Source organism: Musa acuminata, chromosome BXJ1-7 (genome assembly GCF_036884655.1).
Source record: "Musa acuminata AAA Group cultivar baxijiao chromosome BXJ1-7, Cavendish_Baxijiao_AAA, whole genome shotgun sequence".
Classification (NCBI taxonomy): Eukaryota; Viridiplantae; Streptophyta; class Magnoliopsida; order Zingiberales; family Musaceae; genus Musa; species Musa acuminata.
Window position 1 is genome coordinate 11,155,609 of NC_088333.1, and position 12,746 is coordinate 11,168,354.

The following is a 12,746-nucleotide window of genomic DNA, read 5'->3' on the forward strand; positions in this document are numbered from 1 at the left end:
AGCTGTACGAAAAGACGGAAAAGGACAAGCATTTCGAACTGGCTATCTCGATCCAATCGTAAAGCACAAAGGAGCGTTCATGTCTTCACACACTAACCGAAACAAGAATTACATATCAGAAACCGGGGCAAAGCATCGAAAGCAAAGCTGGTCCAAAGTAGAACAATACAATCACATAATCATGCTCATGAAATAGAAATGTTCAGTTCTTTCTGAGGCGACCAAGACTGAGAAGAACAGAGATCAGTACTCCCATTTCTTCAACTCCATACCATCGGGTGGAGTACTCTCCATTTTCTTGGAACCAACCTCGTTCCAGTTTGTGGACAGCACCGTGCCATTTGATTCAACCTATATTTGAAATAAGAACCGAGTTATCTTCCCATACATACATACATACATATATGTGATATCAAAATGGCAACATAGAGAGACAAGTTTCGGAAGGTCTTAGATAGAGTCTAATAAAAAAGCAAGGCTGCAACAAGAACAGGTCGAGTTGAGGCTGATATCTAAGGATAGTCCGAAAGCAAGAATAGGTGGTTCTTACAAAGGATTTGGCCATTGCTCGTCTTACGTCGTCGTCATAATCTTGGTAAATGTCCTGGAAGAATTTGTTCAGTGAAGCATCGCTGTCTAGTTTCTCCTCTTTTTCCTGGAGATATAATGGCAACATGCAGATCTCAATGGCTACCACAAAATTGAGATACATAGGTTCACACATACCAATAAAAATGCTATTTTCAGACCAATAATATAAACTGGGGTAAATACACGACAAGTAGCAGTCTTTCATGCGTTATGTTACTTACATACCTCCTTCTTTACTTGTGCTTCCAGTTTGTCCCAATCAATTTTGGATTTTGAGGATGGATATGACGGTCTCTGCTCTTTAGAAGCTGCGGATTCAGTTTTCAGACTAATAGTCAGTAGGTGGATATCCAAAAAAGCAATAAAATTGTAAATCTAGTGCTGCTGCTACAAACATTCAAGATTTTAAAGAATAAACATAGTAACATACTCAATTTTTTAACGAAATTCCCGTATTGAATATTTAATGAGCATATCTTCAAAAGGCATCAATATAAAGAAGTTACGAGGTCACTGAGTACCCAATAACTCATAGAAGAAACAAAATAGAAGGAAGGTATATCTGTTGACAAGATTTAATATAATGGAGAAGAATGTGCACATAGAGAGGCTAAACATATGGAATAAAATCGTGAAAAATCTCGGATAGGTGTCTTTGTGACTATATGATCTTTAAGATGTTAAAGGAGCATATGTGATATTTCTCCGAGGGAATGCTTTCTATGACATGCTCTAAGAGAACTCTGGTCAAGAATCAACCTAGGAAAGAAAGGCACTGCCTGAGAGACAAAAGATCAAATGAACAACAAAGACTCTTTGTCCATGAAGAAATCAGTTTTTGTCAGAATAAACTACTTCTGATCAAATGAAGACAAGGGAAGATCTGAGTTGGGCAGAAACGATCTAACTTAGAAGTGCCAATGCCCATTATAAGCAGCACTATATAAGAAGATATTATAGTTTCACAGTAACCACACTACTATACTTGCCAAGAATACCAATTATTCCGCTATTTTGGTAGAACGAAATGGAGTATTATATTCAGCAAGAACAATTAATGACCCACCTGGCAATGTATTAATCTTTTGGGGAACTGTTTTCTTTTCACTGAACTCTAATGAAGTCCAAGTAATTGCTTCAGCTTTTAAAAGACGGATTTCAACTTTTGAGGGCAACACTTCAAACCTGCACTTCTCTGGTATAATCTGTTTGATACCCAAGCACATTTTAAGCACTAAACCAGACATGAAAAGCTAAAACCAAAAAAATGCATCAGAGTGATTTAGCAAACTAGTTAGCCTATCTAAAAGAGTTTAAAAAAAAAAAAAAAACTTGATGTACATAAAATGGCCTTGAGTTAACTGTACAAACACAAAGAGAACCAAAGGAAAGAGTTGATTACAGAATTAGAAAATGCAGGATCAAAAGGATAATAATTCCTTAAAGATATTTGTTTTTGGATTGTCCTGTGTGTGCCCTTGCACCGCTAACATTTGGATAACTCACCTCACCTAGTCGGTGAACTAACTAGTCTCCTTTGCAAGTCAAGTCTACCTTAAAACAAATTTCCTCATTTTCTTTTCGTTTGAAACTGCCCTTGATTATTGGAAAGACATGGAATCTCCTATAAAATTGGTACATACATGCGTCATTAAAATATAATATAGTGTAACTTAAAAATGCAACATTTACCAAGGACAGTAGTCAGTATATAATGATTTATTTGTTGTTCCTGTTGGAGATGGAGGAGCAAGGAAAAAATAGAATACTACGATGCAAGTAAAAGAATCCTTTCGATTCAAGAAAACTGATGTAGTATTTAAAAATAGGAGGATTGACAAGAACACTTACAAGATACCAAATGCACACACTCTCTATTACCTTGCTTCATGAACTATGGTCTTATTTATAGGACCTAGTTATAACCACCCTATAACTACTAGATCATGATTATGGTAGTTATTGAAATCATCCTATAACTACTAGATCATGATTGAGGTGGTTGTTGAAATCATCCTGTAACCACTAAATCACTAGATAGATAACTATGAATCAAATCTCAAAACTCCCCCTTATTCATAGTTGTATACACCGATTTGCAACATAAAATAAACATGCTTTTGAACTGGAAGCGATTTGGTGAGGATATCCACAACTTGTTCATCTGTTCCACAATACTTCATTGTTATGGCTCCACTTGCTATAAGATCTCTGATGAAATGATAGTGTATCTCTATATGCTTCGTTCTTCTATGAAACGTTGGATTCTTCGTCATTGCAATTGTGGCTTTATTGTCATAAAATATTTCCGTTACTTTCTTTTTGTTCTTGATGAAGATCTTCAAGAAGTCTTCTAAACTATATTGCTTTACAAGCTGCTGATATCCTCACCAAATCACTTCCAGTTCAAAAGCATGTTTATTTTATGTCGCAAATCGGTGTATGCAACTATGAATCAAGGGGGAGTATTGAGATTTGATTCTAGTTATCTATCTAGATAGTTATCATGATTTAGTGGTTATAGGATTATTTCAACAACCACCTCAATCATGATCTAGTAGTTATAGGATGATTTCAATAACTACCACAATCATGATCTAGTAGTTATAGGGTGGTTATAACTAGGTCCTATAAATATGACCATAGTTCATGAAGCAAGGTAATAGAGAGTGTGTGCATTTGGTATCTTGTAAGTGTTCTTGTCAATCCTCCTATTTTTAAATACTACATCAGTTTTCTTGAATCGAAAGGATTCTTTTACTTGCATCGTAGTATTCTGTTTTTTCCTTTAGGCAAACTTCTTGTCATTTCAACGACAATCCGATTCTTACACTCAGCTACACCATTTTGCTCTGGTGTATATGGTGCTGTCAATTCTCTGTGAATACCATTTTCTTCACAAAAAGAATTAAACTCATTAGATAAAAATTCACCATCTCTATCTGTCCGAAGTGTCTTTATATATCTACCGCTTTGCTTTTCTACAAGTGCCTTGAATTTTTGAAAATTAAAATGTTTTAGATTTCAATTTCAAAAAATATACCCAACTCATGCGACTATAATCATCCGTAAACAATAAAAAATATTGATTTCCAACAAATGATTTTGTATTCATAGGTTCACATAAGTCAGCATGAATTAATTCAAGACAATTGGATGCTCTTCATGTCCATGCTTTTCCAATAGGAAATGATTTTTTATTTTGTTTGTCATAAATACATCATTCACATACATCAAGTGTATTAATCTTGGGTAATCCGGAAACCATTCCTTTTTTACTTAACAACCTTAAACCTTTTACTTAACAACCTTAAACCCTTAATGTTAAGATGTCCATATCTTAAATGTCATAAACTAGACTCATTCTTTTGAGTTACGACAAGCGCATGCCTTTCAATATTTGACACATCAAGTGGAAACATCTTGTTTTGCGTCATGCAAACATTTACTATAATCAAATCAAATTTTTTATTTTTAATAGTGCATGAACTATAATTAAATATTACTGAATATCTATCATCTATCAATTGTCCAATACTCAACAAGTTATGTGATAAAGTAGGAATAAAGAAAACATTATCAAGGTATTTTACCTTCTCTTGATTTGTCTTCACCTCAATTGTTCCTTTCTCTTCTACTTGGATTTGCTTGTTATCTCCAAGTCTAACTTTCAACTTGTGAGTTTCATCAATATCTCTAAATATTGACTTTATGCCTGACATATGATTAGAATATCCACTATCTAAAAACCAAATATCATTTGAGATATCATGAACTTGTGAATGAGTCATAAACTTACTATTTTCTTCATTTTCCTCCACATAACTTGTTTTCTTTTCTCTTTTCCAGCAATCTGTCTTCATATGACCAATTTTTTTACAATAGTGACATTGAATTCCACTCTTGTAATTTTTTTGATCATAATTTGATTGCCTTTGTTCTGCCCATCAAAGTGTCTTCTTCCTCTTCCATTTCCTTTACCACGAAATCCTCCTCTGCCACGTCCTCTTCCTACTGATTTTTTGTCTTCTTTTGAAGTAGAAGACTCCCCCTTAACCTAAAATATTTTTTCTTCACTTTTTTCAAGTAACCTATTCAACCTTACTTCATGTGCTTGCAAGGAACCCATTAGTTCATCAAATGAATAAGTAGATAAATCTTTTGACTCCTCAATTGTAGCAACAACATGATCAAATTTCGGAGTTAAACTTCTCAAAACTTTTGCAACAATTATATGATCAGGAAGATGTTCACTATAAGATTTCATTTGACTAACAATTTCAATCACTCGAGAAATAAAATCTTGTACCGATTCATTGCTTTTCATGAACAAAATTTTAAACTCACGACGAAGGGTTTGAAGTTTTACCGTAATCACCCTTGATGAGCCTTGAAATTCATTTTGAAGTATCAACCAAGCTTGCTTTGAGGTTGTCACTACTGCAATTCTTGAGAAGATCGTCTCATGTACAGCTTGTTGAATAAAGAACAATGTCTTTGAGTCCTTCTTTCTATTCTCCCTCAGCCTGATTTCGTCATCTGAATCTGCATATCCATTCTCTATTGAGTCTCAAAGATCTTGAGACTTGAATAGAGTCTTCATCTTGATACTCTAAAATTCAAAGTTTTTGCCCAAGAAGATTGGGATAAGGAGTTGAGACATAGAATTGTCATTGAAAGTCATAATGCCCAGTTCAGATTGAAACTAGGCTCTGATACCACAAATGTTGGGGATGGAGGAACAAGGAAAAAACAGAATACTACGATGCAAGTAAAAGAATCCTTTCGATTCAAGAAAATAGTATTTAAAAATAAAAGAATTGACAAGAACACTTACAAGATACCAAATGCACATACTCTCTATTACCTTGCTTCATGAACTATGGTCCTATTTATAGGACCTAGTTATAACCACCCTATAACTACTAGATAATGATTGTGGTAGTTATTGAAATCATCTTGTAACTACTAGATCATGATTGAGGTGGTTGTTGAAATCATCCTGTAACCACTAAATCACAATAACTATCTAGATAGATAACTATGAATCAAATCTCAACAGTTCTTGCCTTTGGTGAAGCTATCAATAGGTTATCATGCTTGATCATTTACTGCATGTGGCCCATAGAAACAAACTAACAAGACAGCTACTTTTCTCAAGTAGTACTTGATCCACTGAGGGATCAAGGTGCATCTGCAACAACGGTCGCATAAACTGACAACATATTTCACCTAAATGACGGTCAATAGCAAAAAAAAGATTCTTATGAGTTCAAAAGACACTGCAATATTATTCTCAATATATGTATGAAGCATGAAATTCCTAGAGGGCTTGTGCACCATCTACTTTGTGACACCCAAATCCAAGGTCTATCAAATTACTAGCTAGCATCAGACAATATAACACTGAACTGGAAAGCATATGATAACCCTTTCTTAAAGGACATCGAAGCAGTAAATGCTTCAGTGAGGTAAAAACTTAAGGAAACATATGAAATGATGCAGAAAAAGGTGTAAGCTTCACACACCAAACAGCACTCTTTGATGAATGGGTCATAATGGAAACAAAAGCAGAAAACTCGTGGAGGATCAGTTGACAGTCTCATGTACCATTCAACAATTATTATCAGAACAGCAGTAGAAATGTCTTGAAAACCATATACCTTTCCAAATAAACGAGGTTGAAGATTATACTGTTCCTTCCCAGCTATATCTATGATAACACTCAACTGCATGATAGCAATCAATAATCATGTCAATGTTGTAAAAATATTAGCGGATAAGCTGATATAAGTAAAACATCAAAAGAAAAAAAAGAAACATCTCATGGAAGAGCATACTATTTGTTCCCCAAAATCAACAGACACATTTTTAGCAGGAATGCCCTTGGCAAAAATGGTCAAGACCACCTCTGTTGGAGTATTATAGTAGTCATGCCTGCATTACAGAAGAAAAAGAAAAGAAGATAGAAAAAAATAAAAAATATTAAGTCAAATCACACAGGATTATACAGAAACGAATGGAAACTCAAACCATGCTTTTACTCGTGTAGAAGTACTGAAGATATCAAAAACCAAGAAATTATGAATGAACTTTTTTTTTAATTCACTTGTGAGGATCATATAGCTTCCAATCGAAATTGACAATATTGTCACAAAATTTAAGCACCTAAAGAGATTTGTTCCAGAGCTAGCTTCATCTCAGATCCTTAGTATTTCCATTACATATATTAGGTTAGATTTTATGTTTATCAGCTTACCCTATCACATGTTAAGTTTCCAAGTCAATTAACAACCTAGCAACTGGAATATTGAAGTCAAGGCTGCCATATAACCTATTCAGTTATGTCAGTCCCATCAAGAGAAAAGAATTTAATCAAAATCTGCACAAGGCTTTGCAGGAGAAGGGTAACTATCATCTGTAAGAAGCATTCATGTGATCGTTCTGCAAGGTCAGCTCGCTTAGCTTTTGTCAAATCAAGCTAATGGAGACAATTACCACAAGCACAGATAACTTTGAAGTTTGAAAAACCACCTGTACTTTGGTTTGTTTGTCACTTCCTTGACCAAATCTGGTAAAACAGGGGTGGACTGAGAACCATTGACAACTTCAGCAGTAGTTCTATTTGATGAAGGGGATGATGTAATTGGTAAAACATTGCGCCTTACTTCCTTTCGCAAACCATTTGTCTCCTCTGCATGTATATGAAAATGATATGAAGATATATCAAGAAGTAAATGTTCCACGTTAATAGAGATGTAACTGGCATGGTTTGTCTTACCGATTCATATTGGTGTACCGACTAACCGTCGGTATGGTACATACCAGTATACCAACACACGATATGGTGGGACATACCAACAAGCCAGTATATACCTCCTATACATGTCGCTTGTACCGAGCGGTATGTCGCGGTACGACAAACCTACTAACTGGTAAGAAATCATATGCAAGCTTCCTACTTTATGAGAGTAAAAAGCAACCCAAAATTGATCTCTAAGCAGGAAAGAGTATGATGGCACAGACATATGAGGCCATTTGACTCAGTTTTGATGAAAGTCATAAAAGATGTGCAAATGTAAGCTACTCTTCGACTTCTTGAAGGAGATGTTTTGAACTGTCATAAAATAATACAAAACATCCAAATATATATTATTTGTTACCATGGCATAACAGCAGGATGAAACAGAATATCATTTTAACAGGTACTCAAGAAAACACATTAATCTATAACAGAGAAATGTACCTGCAATAAAGTAATCACATTCATTGATCAATTTGGTGAATCTTGAGTCACCAGGTGCTAACAGAACACCTGCTTCGAGAGTTGTCTTTGCAGTCTGAAACTCTTCAAGCTTGATACAAGCAATACTGTAGGTGGCAACTTACATTATCAGATCTTTCAGGGAGAAGGAAAAACTCAAAATCAGTTTAATAGAGTTGGAATGTCACAAACATCAACCTATGGAGAGTGAAATTTGTATAAGCAAGCTGCCAAATTAACACAATTATAATAGTATAGTCCATATGATGTGAGCTGCTTTCGTCAACCAAGCAGTGAAGGATAAATTTGTACTTCTCAGCTTAAAGTTACCCACAAAGGCATCATATGTCATGAGATATAATGTCCTTTGAGGATGAGCTCAAAATTGTTCATACATCTCAGTCTACTTTGAATAGTAATCCACCACGGTGGAAACCCATATTTTCACTAACTAGTTGAACCAACCATATAATCAATTACAATGTCACAGCTAAGTGAGCAAATGACACATTCCAACATAAAAAGAAACTAACCAACTGATAACTAAAACATATATAAGGAAAGTTCATCAGAAGAAACGGCAAGCAATTTTTGTTTCAAAGGCATTCCACCAAAAATACACTCCTGGTATTGACCAACAACAAAAAAGGTTATGGAATAGATAGAACAAAAGTGGCATAACATAAATGTAACTTCAGTTAAGTTATCAATAACCTCTGATGATGAAAGTCTAGGCTATTGAACTCTCTAGCTAGCACAATTCTCACCTACTTATATGATAATCACAAAACATATGGTTTATATGCACCTTCATAAAAACAAAAGATATATAAAACTTCAACCATAAAAGCTACAGAGTATAACATCAACAAGCATCTTTAACTGACCCCTTGCGCAAATAAGCTTTAGTCATTGAAGGATCAAGCTCTATAGCCCTATTTGCATCTGCAACAGCTTCTGAAAAACAAAAGGATTGAAGCTGCATTTAATCGCCTAGATTGAATAAAAAAAAAGCATGATGAAAAAGCAATAACCCTAGACCACATTCCATGTCATGCATATTATGTTGGATAGTCCAAAAGACAGAAAAGTTAGTAGCGCATCCCTCGTAGTTGTGTAACAGAGTTAACTTCTAAAGAAGACGACCTGCAACAAATGCCATTAAAAGTATAGGACTCTTATCTCACATGTGAATACAAACCAACGTTCCATGATCGCTCTGCTGTCATAGAAATTGTAGTCAATCCAGAGCAGTTCAGTTCTTGTGGGTCGAGAGGGCAACGAAATAGGGGATTAGTGGCAAAAGACCTTTGGATTGACTACAGCAAACCAAATTTCCATGATTTGGCCTTGATAAGATGAGACGGTGGATTCAAGATTTGGCTAATCTAAAACCCGGAAAACCTAACAAGGAATTTGGAGAACGGCATACGACGAGCGTACCGGTGAAGTTTCCGAGCTTGAGATTGGCCTGGGCGCGATCGGCTAAGATATCGGCGTTGCCGGATTCCAGATCCAAGGCCTGGGTGTAGAGATCGAGGGCGAGGTCGAAGTTGTCGTCGACGAAGGCCTCCTTCGCCCTCTTCCCCAGATCCGTCGCCATTGGAGAGAGTGAGAGCGAGAGAGAGCGCGCGACAGAGAGATTCCAAAGAGGTCAACCAAGTCGAAAGAAATAGGAGAGGAGGCCCGACGTAAAGGGCAGCAGGGCAAAAGCGTTCGGATTCCATGCAACCCTGCTTCTAAATGACATCCTACGGTTATGGGATCTGAGCGATAAGAACAGCCTACTGCAGGTGGAGCCGAGTCTCGTTCTTCGAATAAGAACCATCCGATCGGAATTTTAGGCGCACATCGTTGGAGCGAATCCTCCCTAGGATTCATGAATCGGAGGAGTCCCAGTTACCATACATGGAAACTACGCTCTCTATTGGTCTTTTGTCGAGGTCCCACAGGTAATGACCAATCACAGCTCCTTGCCGTTGTGTTTATGTCTGACAACTCGAACTTGAACGTGGATTTGTTAAGAATATTATAATTACATTTATGCCCCTGCTGGGGGACTTGTGCTCAAGGTATTGAGGTCATTTTAGGTATTTTACATGTTAAATAATTAAAATTTGTAAATCAATTCATAATAATGATTAATAATGGTTAAGCTGTGTTTTACAGTTGGGGGACATATATGCCACATTAAAGTTTGAAGTTTGCAAGGAAATATAATGTGCATTGGGTTTTAGGATAAAATCTATCACTTCATGTAATTGTTGTTTTATCATTCATGTATGGTTATCATATGCAAGCATGTACTGAGAAAAGTTTCCAAATTGATTTTGGATTGCAAGATATTAGTGGACTCTTGTTTTCCACCAATTAAGATTCATTTGGATTTTTAACTTATTTTAAAGGCTTTTATTTATTTATTTTTGGCTTTGTGAGTATGGATATGTTTGTCATCAGAGGAAGCACATGGAAAGATAAAGCATATGTTTAGTGTAGAGATTATATTCTATTCTTCAGGTAATCAAAAGACACATTCTTAGCTTCAATCTGCCTCAAAAGAAAAGAAAGGAAAAGAACAACAAAAGAAAAAAGAAAAGAAACAGTACTGCTGTCACTTTGCTTAAAGCAAATAGAGTGAGCTTGGCATCTAGGTTGCAAGCATGATCTTATCCATGTTACCAATGCTAACTTTGAATGACTCAGATCTCTAATTATGTTTGCATTTTATATGCAAATCTGTCATGAAAGAATCCATTTACTGCAAGCATCAAAGTGATGAAAAAAGTTGAAGGTGAAGAGACTCAGAGACTCATCAAGCATTTGATAACTTCATTGTTGTCCAAATTTTTTGCCCAATTTTTCTGATCAGTTGTTCTTCAGTTGCAAAAAGAAAGGAAATTTGATGCTTCAAATGTTTCAAACATATGTACTTGTGAGTTTAACTTGATCTGAGGAGACAACTTAAATTGACTCATCATGGGTTATGACAGTAGCATGGTTCTTGGAATAAATGTGGTGCCTTTCTTTGGCTGCAAGAAGATGATATTATCAGTACTCATAACCTTGTTGTTATCTGAGATTTCTAGTCTCGAACAGGTCCCCTACTGATAGAATTTAAGCTGCATAATTCTTGATCTCTACAATGAATTAGTTGGGAGAAGGAAGCATGGAGGAAGAACAATGCACCAGATAGAACTGAAGCTGCATAATTCTTGATTGTTCCTGGGTTACCTGACAGTAGCTATAATTGGGAAAAACAGAGGAAGAACTAATCTGCATGTGCATTTCTCTCAACATACTAATAAGACAAATATGCATCTACAGCTTCATTTATTGATACAGCCAGAATAGTCTTGTTGATGCTGATTGATACGAGCATGCAAGACAAGAGGTTGGACAAGTTGTAGAAGACCTTGTCATGATTGGGATATGAGCTTCCAACCCTTCATGAACACTCAATTTTCTTATCCCCATAAAATTAAAAGCAGTTCATTTGGAATTTGTTCAAGTATCAGCCAACAGTTTCTGGACTGCAGATTGAAAATTATAGGCACAATCCTATATTATGGGAGTGTTATATACAACCATTGATTCAGAGAGAAAAACTTAGCATTATATATATATATGACTATTGTTAATGCATCAACTCTGACTTTGCAAAACTAAAGTTTGAGAGGTTGGAACAGTGTTTTCAAGGGGATGGACCGCAAAGTCAAGTCAAAGCATGGGCAAGGTTCATGTTCTATTATGACACTTTGGATTAGAGGTGGATCTTGTGTGAATCCAATGGATGACTTTTGAGATGGTGAGAGGTTGCTTATCATCATAGACAACCATGAATTCCTGAGAGAAAAAAAAAGGGGTGTCTTTGACAAGCTACTTTTCTCTTATTTGACTTCAGACTGCTATGACTATGTGATCTGAATGCTTCAAGCTTTTTGACTAAATATTGTCTTGTAGACCCAAATGCAAAATCTAAAGGTTCAGTGTCACTTTGACCTTTTCATCAAGAGTTTGACATTAAGTTTCCAAGATCCTCAACGTTTCAATCCTCTACTATCATCTTTATGATCCTAATGGTCAGTAAATTAGTTTTAGAAGCTGCATTTACTGCATGGCTTTGTTACAACCTGTTCTACATATCATATCAGGCAACTGAGAAGTGTGCAGAATATTTTCTGAGCTAACCTTCCCTATGAGAGACAAATCTTTCTACCAATAAAACTATGACACATAGGTTGAAAAGAGGAGGATATGTTTTGTTTCTGATACTCTGAATTAATATTCAATCAAGATGAATGCATGCATACTCTGACTTCTCCTTAAACATCAGAAATAATTCTGTCTTTTGTATCAGAAACAGAAAACATAGAGATGTTACACATATAGGAAATACCAGTAACATGGTTAAGAAGCAGAGACTGAGAATAAAGAGTCCATCTAAAGAATCACCAGATCATAAATGTAGAGTGAGAAGCAGCTGTAGCAGAGTGGCAAATCACAAATGCCCCAAGACCTCAAATCTCACATATTCTTCCTGTTGCAGTCGCATGCCACCACTGTGCTGGCTTTTCTATGTGCAAGCTTTTGTGGAGTTCTGCTTGTTTGCCTCTCCAAGGAGAGCATATGGCAACTGTTGGCCACCCAGCCGATGCTGAAACTGTTGGCCATCCTTTTCCTCCTCCCCACCTCAGTCTGCACAGATCATATGGTCATGGAATGAGTTGACACAAGATCTTGTTCTTGTTTCTGTTGCTTGGATGGATTCAGAGTGAATCCAAATAAATTACCTTCATAGATTGCTCATCTGAAGAACAATTTCATTGCTTACCTTGCTTTCATCCCATGTTCTGGTCATCAATTAGTTCGATTAATTAGGTTTGTCGGATTA

The 12,746-nt window shown here is 36.0% G+C and overlaps 1 protein-coding gene across 1 annotated transcript; it reads right to left on the reverse strand.

Annotated features, from left to right (window-relative positions):
- Positions 1 to 59: 59 nt before the first annotated feature.
- LOC135678802 (protein SGT1 homolog) lies at positions 60 to 9,503 on the reverse strand. Its single transcript, XM_065191983.1, has 10 exons — positions 9,299 to 9,503; positions 8,743 to 8,812; positions 7,838 to 7,962; positions 7,126 to 7,285; positions 6,432 to 6,528; positions 6,255 to 6,320; positions 1,658 to 1,796; positions 817 to 899; positions 551 to 655; positions 60 to 351 (listed from the first exon to the last, which is right to left on the reverse strand). Exons 1-10 carry the CDS (start codon positions 9,456 to 9,458, stop codon positions 244 to 246), a joined length of 1,113 nt encoding a protein of 370 aa, XP_065048055.1. The 5' UTR covers positions 9,459 to 9,503; the 3' UTR covers positions 60 to 243.
- Positions 9,504 to 12,746: the final 3,243 nt, after the last annotated feature.

Bases quoted from the DNA above. Each gene is read 5' to 3' on its own strand.
- LOC135678802 (XM_065191983.1), bottom strand. From the start codon at position 9,458: ATGGCGACGGATCTGGGGAAGAGGGCGAAGGAGGCCTTCGTCGACGAC. The intron at 656-816 runs GTATGTAAGTAA...TTATATCTCCAG, and splicing joins AAGCACAAGTAAAGAAGGAG to GAAAAAGAGGAGAAACTAGA. The intron at 352-550 runs GTAAGAACCACC...TTTCAAATATAG, and splicing joins GAGCAATGGCCAAATCCTTT to GTTGAATCAAATGGCACGGT.